This window comes from Aotus nancymaae, unplaced genomic scaffold (genome assembly GCF_030222135.1).
Source record: "Aotus nancymaae isolate 86718 unplaced genomic scaffold, 86718_ANA_hifiasm-v0.15.2.pri h1tg000011l, whole genome shotgun sequence".
Classification (NCBI taxonomy): Eukaryota; Metazoa; Chordata; class Mammalia; order Primates; family Aotidae; genus Aotus; species Aotus nancymaae.
This window is the reverse complement of record NW_026988422.1, coordinates 52,944,744-52,956,770: the sequence shown is the minus strand read 5'-3', so window position 1 is coordinate 52,956,770 and position 12,027 is coordinate 52,944,744. Positions and strand designations below refer to the sequence as shown.

At 39.2% G+C, this 12,027-nt stretch overlaps 1 protein-coding gene across 6 annotated transcripts in view; it reads left to right on the top strand.

Annotated features, from left to right (window-relative positions):
- DCAF5 (DDB1 and CUL4 associated factor 5) overlaps positions 1 to 12,027 on the top strand; it is a 102,135-nt gene that overhangs the window by 33,755 nt on the left and 56,353 nt on the right. For 5 of the 6 annotated variants that reach the window (XM_012438184.3, XM_012438187.3, XM_012438188.3 and 2 more), the window contains exons 2-5: positions 178 to 321; positions 3,284 to 3,320; positions 4,216 to 4,355; positions 6,770 to 6,899. In XM_012438184.3, coding sequence (XP_012293607.2) covers positions 178 to 321; positions 3,284 to 3,320; positions 4,216 to 4,355; positions 6,770 to 6,899 — 451 coding nt within the window. The remainder of the gene's footprint in view (positions 1 to 177; positions 322 to 3,283; positions 3,321 to 4,215; positions 4,356 to 6,769; positions 6,900 to 12,027) is intronic. The other variant, XM_012438185.3, reaches the window with a different exon arrangement.

Genomic DNA, 12,027 nt, shown 5'->3' with positions numbered 1-12,027 from the left:
AACATATGACTATTGATGGTGAAGCAGGGAGAGTCCTGGGTTTTTGTGCTACATGTGAATTTTATGAAGTTGGTGGGGGTGTAGTTTTGGAAAGGATGGGATTCGAGGCTGGCAAAACCAACTGTCAGCCTTGCGATGACAGCTGTTTTAACCATAGATTCTTACTCTCTTCTTAAGGAGGAGATGACCGCCGGGTTCTGCTGTGGCACATGGAACAAGCCATCCACTCCAGGGTCAAGCCTATACAGTTGAAAGGAGAGCACCATTCCAACATTTTTTGCCTGGCTTTCAACAGTGGGAACACTAAAGTGTTCTCTGGAGGTAAAAAGGGAGATTCTACCTTGGGACCTTCACTGTGGTTGGGATTTTAGAGAAAAGAGTGTGAAAATAACTCCTATTTTTCACTGAGCTGTGGAATTACTGGTTTCTCATAGCTTGTTTTTTCTGCTTGTCTTTTCAATGCAGCAGTATTACATATTAGGATAGTATGTGTCTTTTTTTCTCTTCTCTTTTTTTTTTCTTTTCTTTACCTGTCTTTTTCTTTCTTTGTCTTTGGCAGAAAACTTTTCACATTGCGGTCTGGTACACAGAAACACACACACACACACGCACACACACAAAAAAAAAAAAAAAACAATACTTAACCTTACTATATGTGGCACACTCTGATTTTGTTTTTTATTCTATTAGATTTCATTTTTAAAGATTATGCTGGCCATGACTCAAATGGATGTTGTGACCTGTGGATGGCTCCTGTTTGAAGTGTTATGTTAGGGTACAATTGGAATGGCTGGTGCTCACACCAACCTCTTGGTGATGGCTTCCATCAACCATACTCCTTCTGATCACTACATTTCTAGTTCTGACCTCTTTTGTGAGCTGCAGATTTTCCCACTGGATATCTACCTGTGTTCCAAAAGCAACTTAAATACAGTAGATCTAAAACCAAGATCATTAGTCCTTTCTTGAGTGAAAATTTCCTCTTACCTGCTGGATTTCCTTTCTCAGTTATTACCATTCACCCAATTATATAAGCTATTAGGTTTAACATTAAGAAATTGCTGACGTTTAACCATTTTCAACTTACAAAGGTGGCAGTTTCACATGGTTCATTCCACCCATGATCTTGGAGTCATCCTCAAACCTGCCTTTCTTACATTTACACATCTAGTCAGTCACCAGGTCCTGTCAGGTCTATCTCAAAAGCCTCTCAGATTCATCCTTTAGTTTGGCCTGGAGTTTTGCAATGGCCTTCTGTGATTTCTGTTGCCACTGTCTAAAACTTCTTTGAATTAATTGCATACACAAGTTTAATTTTAAAAATAAAGACTGGACCATGTGAACCGTTGACCCTACAGTGCCTGAAGAATAAAGTCTAAACCCCAATCTGTCTTGTCTGGCCTTACCTCCTTTCCCTGAGTTACACTCTCTAGCTCACCAAACTATTTGCTGTTTTAAGAATGTACTGCATGGTACTGTTTTGCTCTTGTGCCTTTTGTTCATGCTGTTCTTCCACCTTAATTGTCCAGTCCTCACCAATTCCCCTAAGCCTTTCATTGGTAAGAGTTTTGAATTATTTGAGTTTCTTTTCAAATGTCTCCTTCTCCATGTACTTTCACCCTGCTTATGAAGGAAATAATTGAACCCATAGCTAGATCATATTGCTACGAGGCAAACCCTCTTGTTGCTATTAGTTGTTTGTGCAGTTAGACTGTGAGTTCTCAAAGACGGAGTAGAATCTTATTCTTTTTGTATACCCAGGACCTATCACTGTGCCTGATACCTGGAAGGCATTAGTATGGGTTTACTGATTTCATTGGTTTGCACCCACAATTTATAGCCAGGCCTTTGTTTAAGATGGCCTAAGCCATATCTTTACTGCTACTTTTGGGTTCTATTTAAGGGACTGTTGGTTGTGCATTTTAGCATAGAGTGGGACATTTTTTATGTTTTTTCTTTTCATATTCAGGTTTTAATTTTTTTGCTATATAAACCATTTGAAGGCAGGACTACACATATCATGAATAATTTATATCCTTTGACTGAATAAGGAGAAATACAAGATTAAAACTTTCCCATCATTTAGAATCACTGTCATCAAATTTTAAAAGATGATGAGGCTGGGCAGGGTGGCTCACATTTGTAATAATCTCAGCATTTTGAGAGGTCAAGGCAGGAGGATCACTTGAGCCCAGGAGATTGAGACCAGCCTGAGCAGCATAGTTAGAACCCCACAGTTAGACCCAACATGTTAGATCTCTACAAAAAAAAATTTTTTTAATTAGCCATAGTGATACATGCCTGTAGTTTCAGCTACTAAGGAGGCTAATGTGGGAAGATTGCTTGAGCCCAGGAGGTCGAGGCTGCATGAACCATGATTGCACCACTGCACTCCAGCCTAGGCAACAGAGCAAAATCCTATCTTAAACGAAAGAAATAAAAATTTTTAAAAGACCATGAGGATAGAAATATTAGCAAACATTTAATTTGGGCTTATTAAGTGCTCAGCCCTATTCTGAATGCTTTTACAGATGTACTCTTATGCTCACAATTACCCTATGAAATTATCATCCCTATTCTGTAGGTAAAAAGTTGAGTCATAGAAATGCTAAAGATTTTATTGCACTTCTCATAATTAATGAGTGTTTTGCTGAAAAAGTAAAAGAACAGATAGTGAATTGATTTGCTCATGATCATTTACTGTTTTCCTTGATGGCCACAGTTTTGTTTTGTGTTGTTTCCCCCTATTTTTTTGTTTTTTTTTGAGACAATCTCTCTCTGTTGCCCAGGCTGGAGCGCAATCATAGCTCACTGCAGCCTTGAACTCCTGGCCTTAAGTGATTCTTTCTCCTCAGACTCCCAAGTAGCTGGGACTTCAAGGGTGTACCACCACCTGGCTAATTTTTAAAATTTTTAAATTTAAATTTTTGTAGAGATGGGATCTAACTATGTTGCCCAGGCTGTAGCCACAGTTTTGTTGTTGTTGTTGTTGTTGTTGTTTTTTACATCATCCACTGGATAATACAGTTGGGAACTGTTCCTATGTTATACTTGGTTGGTATTATTTTTTAAAAAATTCTCTGTAAGAATGTACTATTCTTCTTAGATTACTTCTATAAATCTTTTTTCTAGTTAACACTTCTAATTTGTATTAGCATTGGCTTTATTCATATTTTTCATTTTTTTCCTGGAAAAATATGAATAAACTTAATAATACTAAATCGTAATGTGGACAGGGGCCACCTTGCAGGAATGATCAGATGTCTGCTTTTTTCTTCTGCAGGAAACGATGAGCAAGTTATCCTCCATGATGTTGAAAGGTAAATAGATTGGTGGTGTGTGAAGGTGACTGACTTTGTTTTTCATATGAAGAGACAAATATCTCTTTAGCAGAAAATAGTTTTTGTTTTTTGAAGAAAACAGCATGAAACCAGCTGTTCTTTTCTAAAAAAGATTCCTACGATAGTTTGAAATAAAGTTTTGATTTAAAAAGGAAAAAGGGATTTGAAAGTTGATATGAAAGTATACGTTTTAGGTGAAAATTTAAAAGGAGAGTTTAGAAGAGAAGGAAGCATAATATTTAAGAACAAAACAGCTAATATAGATTGAGTACTTACTATGTGCCAGGCACCATTCTAAATGCTTTGTACATATTAATTCATTTAATCCTCACACTCATTTTCTAAGGAGATACTATTGTGATCTCCATTATAGATGAGGAAACGGAGGCACAGACATGTTGATAGGGAAGGTCAAGTGGTGCTAAAACCTGAACTTAGACTGTCTGGCCTCAGAGCCATGCTCCTCATCACCATGCCAGACTGCTAGGAGACCCCTCTTTCACCCTGTTGGCATCCGACTTGGCTGCTTTAAAGCTTTTCCTTACTTTTTGAAAATCAAGTACAACCCCCAAATCTGTACACAAGCAGATGCATTCTGTAATAAATGAAAACACAAAACTCAGCTGTTGAGTCACTTTTAAATATGCTTATTTAGCACAAAAATTATAAAATCTCTAAAAAGACTCCTTAATAGTACCTTTTTTTTAAACCTGAAAGTTGACTACCTACCTTTTAAGAAATATGATATTTTTTTGGGCTCAGCTAGATTGACTTTGTAGAAATGAAAAGATGGCACCCTCGGTACCAAAGGGCTGGGACTGTGCCCTATGTTTGTGTGTATGTGTGTGCCTCTGTCTTGCTCTCTATCTCCCAGCAGTGAGACATTGGACGTGTTTGCTCATGAAGATGCAGTATATGGCTTGTCTGTGAGCCCAGTGAATGACAACATTTTTGCCAGTTCCTCAGATGATGGCCGGGTTCTCATTTGGGACATCCGGGAATCTCCCCATGGAGGTAGGGTCACTGTGCAAAAGGCTATTGGACTGTGTTGAACAGTTTGATGTCAGATTCATTACAGATCCAATTTATGACCTAAGTATCTATGTGCAAGTGATGTCAAGGGAAAGGAAATGTGAAACTCTCACATGGAGGCATAAGAGGTCTTTGGAGGTCTTATCCTACACTTAAGTACTCAGGAGTGAGGCACCTTCACCATTACTTCTCCACCCTCCTGTGACTCTACACAAACCCTTGTACCTTGGTATTTAGTGCTCCAAGGAGCAGAAGTTGTGGTGCTAACATGTAATTCTTGATTATTTACAGAAAATGGGGGTGTTATGCACTTTCCTGCATCCTAGTTTCAGGTGTGTTATTTTGTTGAAAGGACCACAGAACCTCAAATTACCTGTGTATACATCTTAAAATGATGGCAAATGAACTCTACTTAAAGGGGATTGTCTGTGTGAGTGCCTCCTCTGAATGTGCCTTTGACTTTCTGATGTGTAAAATGAAGAAGTTGTTTTGTTGACTTTCTCTGAAGTTCTTCAGGAAATACATCTTCTCAGCTGATTTCCTACAGAGAGATTTCTGTAATTCTACCTGTCTTCAAAAGGCCCCTTCCTCTAGTACCAGCCTTAGTGCCCCTGCCATACCCACCCTGGCCTTTAGTGCACATTGTAACGATCACACCTGTGTACCTAAATTTACTATCCTGCCTGCTTTGTCTGGCAGGATCTGGGTCTTTTAATTTTTTTTTTATTATACATGAGTTTAATATATGATAAAGATTACAAATTAGTGCAGAAAAGAAGTAATACACAATAAGAAATGCTGTGATAAATGTGCACTATATCTGTATCTCATAGATTTCCGATGAATAATAGTTATATGTAGAAATCAAACTTGATAATGCCTATAGAATACACAAAGCATTATATGTTAAAAATGTGCCATGGAAAAAAAGTTACAAAAGTAATCTTAAAAGTCTTGGAAGAGTTTTTGAAGTTATTTGTTGTTATTATTATTATTATTATTATTACACTTTAAGTTCTGGGGTATTTGTGCAGAATATGCAGATTTGTTACATAGGTATATACGTACCATGATGGTTTGCTGCATCCATCCCCCTGTCATCTACATTAGGTATTTCTCCTAATGTTATCCCTCTCCAATCCCCCCACCCCCTGCTAACCCTACCCTAGTCCCCCCACCCCCCAACAGGCTCCATTGTGTGATGTTCCCCTCCCTATATCCATGTGTTCTTGTTGTTCAACACCCACTTATGAGTGAGAACATGCAGTGTTTGGTTTTCTGTTCTTGTGTCAGTTTGCTGAGAATGAGGGTTTCCAGTTTCATCTATGTCCCTGTAAAGGACATGAACTCATCCTTTTTTATGGCTGCATAGTATTCCATGGTATATATGTGCCACATTTTCTTTATCCAGTCTATCATTGATGGGCATTTGGGTTGGTTCCAAGTCTTTGCTATTGTAAACAGTGCCGCTAAACGTTTTACATTCTGGGTTGTGCTTATTATGGAGGTTCAGGCTATAAGAGAAGCTTGTTTTTAGGGTTAGGCAGGTAAGGTAGCAGGAAGTAGCAGCTGTGGTCGAGTCACTGTGGTCTTGGTAGGTGAAATTCTCCTTTGTCTGAACTGCCTGATGGTGGAGATGACTGAGTGCTTTACCTGCTCAGAGGCCTGTGAATTGCTGCGTATGGAAGACATAGACTGAGAAGTTCTTTCTTGTATTACTCTAATAGGTTCCATAGGAGTATATCCTGCTAGGTAACTAAGTGGTTTCTTTCTCACTTGGAACCTGCTGATTTTTGTAAAATGATGCAGAGTTTCTAGGTGAAGTTGATTACATACTGGCTGGATGTTAGGGAGCATTGTGAACCAGAAGGGAAAAACTACACTATTGTTTTACCATATCTTGATTTTTTTTCATTGTTTTGTTTTATCTTCATCAAATCTGTGTGCGGTTTTAAAACTTTTAATTTCTAAAACTGATACAATTGGATTAAAAGCATAATAATCCTACCAGTGATTGGTTGTCAGTTTTTTCAGCTCATGTGGAATTCAGTTTTACTTACTGTAAAATGGCTTATTTTCCCATTTTTGTTTCCCATGTGACCATTTCTGTTTTGTCTCAGGATCTGATAGCTGCTATATATATATATATATATATATATATATATCTGGGTGTTACAGCTTAAAATTTGGCTAAATGTGTTCACATTGCTATGTATAGGATTCATAGAGACCTTGCGAGTAGGGGTGACTGGTGGGATTATGTGCTGTTTTGGAGCTCCAGGCCGTTGGAGTAGTTATTAAAGAGTGCTCCTACCTGCATTCACATTCCTGCTTATCTGCCTGCCAGTGACCCAAAGGTACCTGTAATGAACTGATTATAAGTTTTCTTTCCACAGAGCCCTTCTGCCTGGCAAACTATCCATCAGCTTTTCACAGTGTCATGTTTAACCCTGTGGAGCCCAGGTTGTTGGCCACAGCCAATTCAAAGGAAGGAGTGGGACTCTGGGACATTCGAAAACCTCAGAGGTGAGTCCCCTTTATTCACACGGTGTTAAAACTTTCCCCTACCTCATTTCTGAGGTAATATGACCAGCCAGTAAGTGTTGTGAAGACCTCTTTGGCAGTTATCTCTGCTGGGCATTTCTTAAGTTGTATAGTGTCTCTAAGCCAGGAGAGCTTGTTTCTAAGGAATAGACAGTGAGAAATCTACACTCCTTGCAGAGGAGGCATCATAAATAGTAATATGGACTTTAGACAGGGTCAATTCTAGACAATTATCTGAAGTAGTCAGAGCATCCCTTTAGTATTGCCTTCTCTTTTCAGGCCCAGTGTTCTCCAGATGCATAGGAGCTCTTGGGCTGGGGTGGGTATAGGGGAGGAAGTGGAGGTGGAGATTTGCCACTTTTTGCTACTGAGCCAGGGGTTCTTAAGTGTGAATAGGGAGGGGATCCCTAAGGGGGCTTCAAAAAAAAACTGAACTGCAAAAAATATATGAAAATTATATATTGTGTATTCAAATAAGTGCATTTTCTGTTTATCAAAAGGACTAGTGACTTTTGTAGTGACAACAACAAAAGGTTAAGAGCCATTGCCTCATGGTGTTCAGGACCTCATGTGTTTCTCCTCATGGCACTACGAAAAGAGCATACCTAAGACAATCCTGAATGATGGTATGAATCACTAATGGGGGAATCTCAGACGTCATTAAAGGATGTGGGAATATGGGTGGGTAGCAGGCTCTTTTATGTTCCTTAACGGGGAGGGACTACTTTTTATGGTACCTGTACATAAAACTGGCCATGCTTTATTTATTTAAAAACTCTGTGCATTGCCAGCTAGCTCCTCTGGAAATTCTGCATGGAGGTAGTTTCCCATTTCATAAAGCAATGTTGCAGAAGAATATCATGCAAACTAAGTGATGTTATAATTTATTTCATGGGCCTCAGATGAAAGAAGTAGTTAAGTACAGAAGATTATCTTCCTTGATGGTTTTTACTCCTAGCTGATTCTTTCCATGGGGCAGTAAGAGATAGTTGGAACTATTGTAGCAGATCCGTGTAGCCTAGAGGGTTGTCCCTGGCATTGAGCAGGGTTCCCTCAGTTTCCTCAGGGCAGCAGGGATTTCTCCTGCCCCCTCTGTTGCATAGGCACCTGGCTCTTGCTTTTACAGTCTATTGAAATGTGTGTAGTGGCAGGACCCCTGATGTGCCTTTGCACTGTGTACTTTAGGAAGTTTGCTGTCTGCCGAGAAGACAATTGTGTTCAGCTGCAGTGTTCTTTGCCACTTCAGGCTCTTTAGGAACAACTATTCTGCCTCATCCATACTACAAAAGGCAGGATTTGGATTAACTGCACCAGGCTTCCCCCAACCTGTTATCTCCCCTGCTCCAGTTGCCAGCTATTGCAATGAATAGCTGGCAACTGGAGTGGGGCACTGAGCTATTCATCTCCAGTGGAAAGCTTGAGTAATTCATGGTGTCTGCAGGGTCTTGAGAGAGGAGGGGAGTGTGGATATTTTATTTCTCCCAATTCTCTCCCAGTGTCTTCCACCGGTTTCTTACTGTGTGCTGTATGAGCCCTCCCCTCCTTTCCACTTGTCTTCTCACTAATAAATATAGTTTCTTTCTTTTAAAAATAATTCCAAGTGATGATTATTATTTTATTTTTACAGTAACGTTTATTGGTTTTGGGGTTTTTATGCAGAAAAATGTAATGGAAACGAAAAAGAAAAAAATTACCTCTCTGTTATTTGTCTGTCTTTTACAATGTGTGTCCATCGGTACAGTTCTACTCCTTTCCAGTGTCTGTAGTCACTCCAGAGGTAACTACAGCGAACAGTGTCTTACCTCTCCAGAACTTAATGTAATGTGCATACTACTGTGTATATGCATCCTTTAAACAGAACTGAGATAGAAGGAAGCATATAGTAATACTATTTTTTTTAATTAGTAATATGTTTTGGAGCTTTTTTCATACCAACGTTTACAGACCCAGCCCCTTCTTTTAATGACTATACAGCATTCAATTTATATGATGTCCTAACAACCAGGACTTCTTGTCTCCAGTTTCTGGTCATTATAAACAATGTTGCATTGAAACTGATTGTACATCTATCTTGGCCTACTTTTGCAAAAATGTCTGAACAGGATTGCTGCATCAAAGGGTGCATATTTTTAAATTTTTGATAAAAGCTGTCAAATTGTTTGACTCCCACCACCAAAGGCTGCAGTGACTTACAAATCTGCCAACTGTGTATGAGACTGCATGTGTCTCCAGACCTTCACCAGCGCTTGAACTATTACTAGTATTATGGGGGAAAAATGATACCTTGTTTTGAGTTCTTCTTCAATTATGGGTAAGGTTTTATAGTTTCTGAGTCCATTAGACTTTCTGTCCCTGAAAGTTAATTCTTTTTCACTGTCTTATGGCCTAGAACCTGTTCAAACTTCTTACCTTTTATAACCCTGGAAATCTGCATATACTATTTATTTTGCTGTAACACTTTAGAACAGAGGTTGTCAACTAGCTGCCCATAGGCCAAATTCAACTCACAGAGATATTTTGGTCTACCTGATATACTAAAGTTAGAAAAATTACAAAGTAAAATTGCATTTTCTTCCATCTCTTGAAAAAGTCAAAAGATCTGATATTACTGGACCTTTATTCTCATACGGCAATAGTCAGCCAAAGTCTTTATGATGTGTTCAGAGTCCCACCACTTCTTGATGTCTTAATACAGGTGTATCCCTCATTTACATACTTGCCTGGCCCTGTAGACATTGGAGTTGGAAAGTTCTGCTTTAGGGATTTCAGTGGTGGTGAGTGGGCACCAGGGAGGAGGGACTTGAGTGTAAGTGACTGGATAAGAGAAAATTTCACACGTACAAGTGTACATTGCATGTTCTGACAAGGTTTCATTTATTTCATTTAGATGATTTCTGCTGTTTTTTTCCACAACCAACCTCCTTTCTCACTGCCAATATCCCAGTTATATCTTTCTTGGGCTGTTGCAGTGGCCTCTGAACAGTTTTCAGAACTGAGATCCTTTAATGTCTAGAGAATTCAGGAAAAGCAAGTTTCCCCTGCTCTCACTCTACTGTCCCACCCTTTTCATTGCCTATTTTAGCTGTCTGCTTGCTCACCACCTCTCTCCCTTCTAATCTCTTTAGTTTCTCTCAGGAACTGTTAGTTCTGTGACAGATAACAATGTTTTGCTTTGACAAGGATAATAAAGAGAGTGTTTTTTTCCCACTCAGTAATAAAACTGGGGCAAGCCAAGAATCCGTATGAAGACTTACCTTATAAGATGGTGCTTTCACGTGTTGTATAAATGATGCATCTGAAAATGGGCAATGAGCGCAAGTTCCTACTATCAGGGGAAACTGCTCTTAGGTTCTCTCTGGCTTTGGGGACCTCAGTTAAATGTCTGTTTTGGGGGGCCTGTGCCAATCTTAATTCCATAGGGACCAGATTAAATGAAACTCTTTGCCTCCTGAACAAGCCAGACAATCTCTGCCATATTGCATTTGAGGGTTGCTCATACCAATATGGGAAAATAAAGCCCAGGGGCTTAATGTCAAAGGCTGGAAAAGGCACTCATGCTCTGATGTTTGTTGAAACTTTAACGAATGAGGCTGTCCTGAATTTAGCCTCCTTCCTTTCAGAATGCAAGGCCATCAGGGTAGACAAAGATTTCTTAAACAAAACCTCAGAAGCACTGGACATCAAAGAAAAAATGGACAAATTGGATTTCATTAAAATTAAGAACTTTTGTTCAGCAGACACCACTTTTTTTTTTTGAGACAGGATCTTGGTCTCTTGCCTAAGCTGGAGTGCAGTGGCATGATCATGGCTCACTGCAGCCTTGACCTCCAAGGCTCAAGCAGTCCTCCCACTTCAGCCTCCCAACTACCTGGGACCACAGGCTCATGCTATCATGCCTGGCTAATATTTAAATTTTTTTTGGTAGAGACAGGGTCTCTTTGTGTTACCCAGGCTGATCTCAAACTCCTGGGCTCAAGCAGTCCTCCTGCCTCATCCTACCAGATTGCCAGGATTACAGGTGTGAGTCACCACGCCTGGCCAAGACACCATTAAGTAAGTGAAAAGGCCCGGGCACAGTGGCTCATGCATGTAATCCCAGCACTTTGGGAGGCCAAGGTGTGTGGATCACGAGGTCAGGAGTTCAAGACCAGCCTGGCCAACATGGTGAAACCTCATTTCTACTAAAAAAAAACAAAAACAAAAATTAATGGGGTGTGCTGTGGCGCGCCTGTAATCCCAGCTACTTGGGAGGCTGAGGCAGGAGAATAACTTGAACCTGGGAGGCAAAGGTTCCAGTGAGCCACGATTGTATCACTGCACTCCAGCCTGGGACATAGCAAGACTCTATCTCAAAAAAAAAAAAAAAAAAAAAAAAGTAAGTGAAAAGATGAGTCAAGAATAGATCTGGAAAAAAAAATGCAGAATACATATATTGAGTAAGAATTACTATCCAGAATTTATCAAAAAGTACAAATCAGTAAGTAAAAAACAAAAAAAAAAATCAATTTAAAAAATGAGCAAAAATGTTGAACAGGTACTTTACCAAAGAAAATATCCAAATACCCAATAAGCATTTGAAAGGTACTGAACTTTATAACTCATGAGAGCAGCGCAAATTAAAACCACAATGAGTGTCAGTATTCACCTGGAGTGTTTAAAATTAAAAAGACTTATGGTACCAGGTGTTAACAAGGGTGTGGACCAATTGAAAAATGTGCATACATTTTAGGTGAGTATAAATTGGTACCATCAGTAGGGAAACCTATTTGTTGGTATCTACTAAAGCTAAACACCATAACTCCATGACCCAGCAATCTCACTCTTAAGTATATCTAAGATAAATGAATGCATACTTCTACCAGAGACATGTACAAGAATATTTACGGATGCTTTATTTATAATAGCCAAAAGCTAGAAACAACCTAAATATCCATCAAAGGAAAATGGAAAATGGATAAACCGTGGAATAGCTGTACCATAGAATATTACACAAACATAAATAAACAACAGACTATAAATATACACATTGACATGGATGAATCTCATGGTCATAATGTTGAATAAAATAATCCAAATACAAACAAGTCTCTACTGTGTGATTCCATTTGCA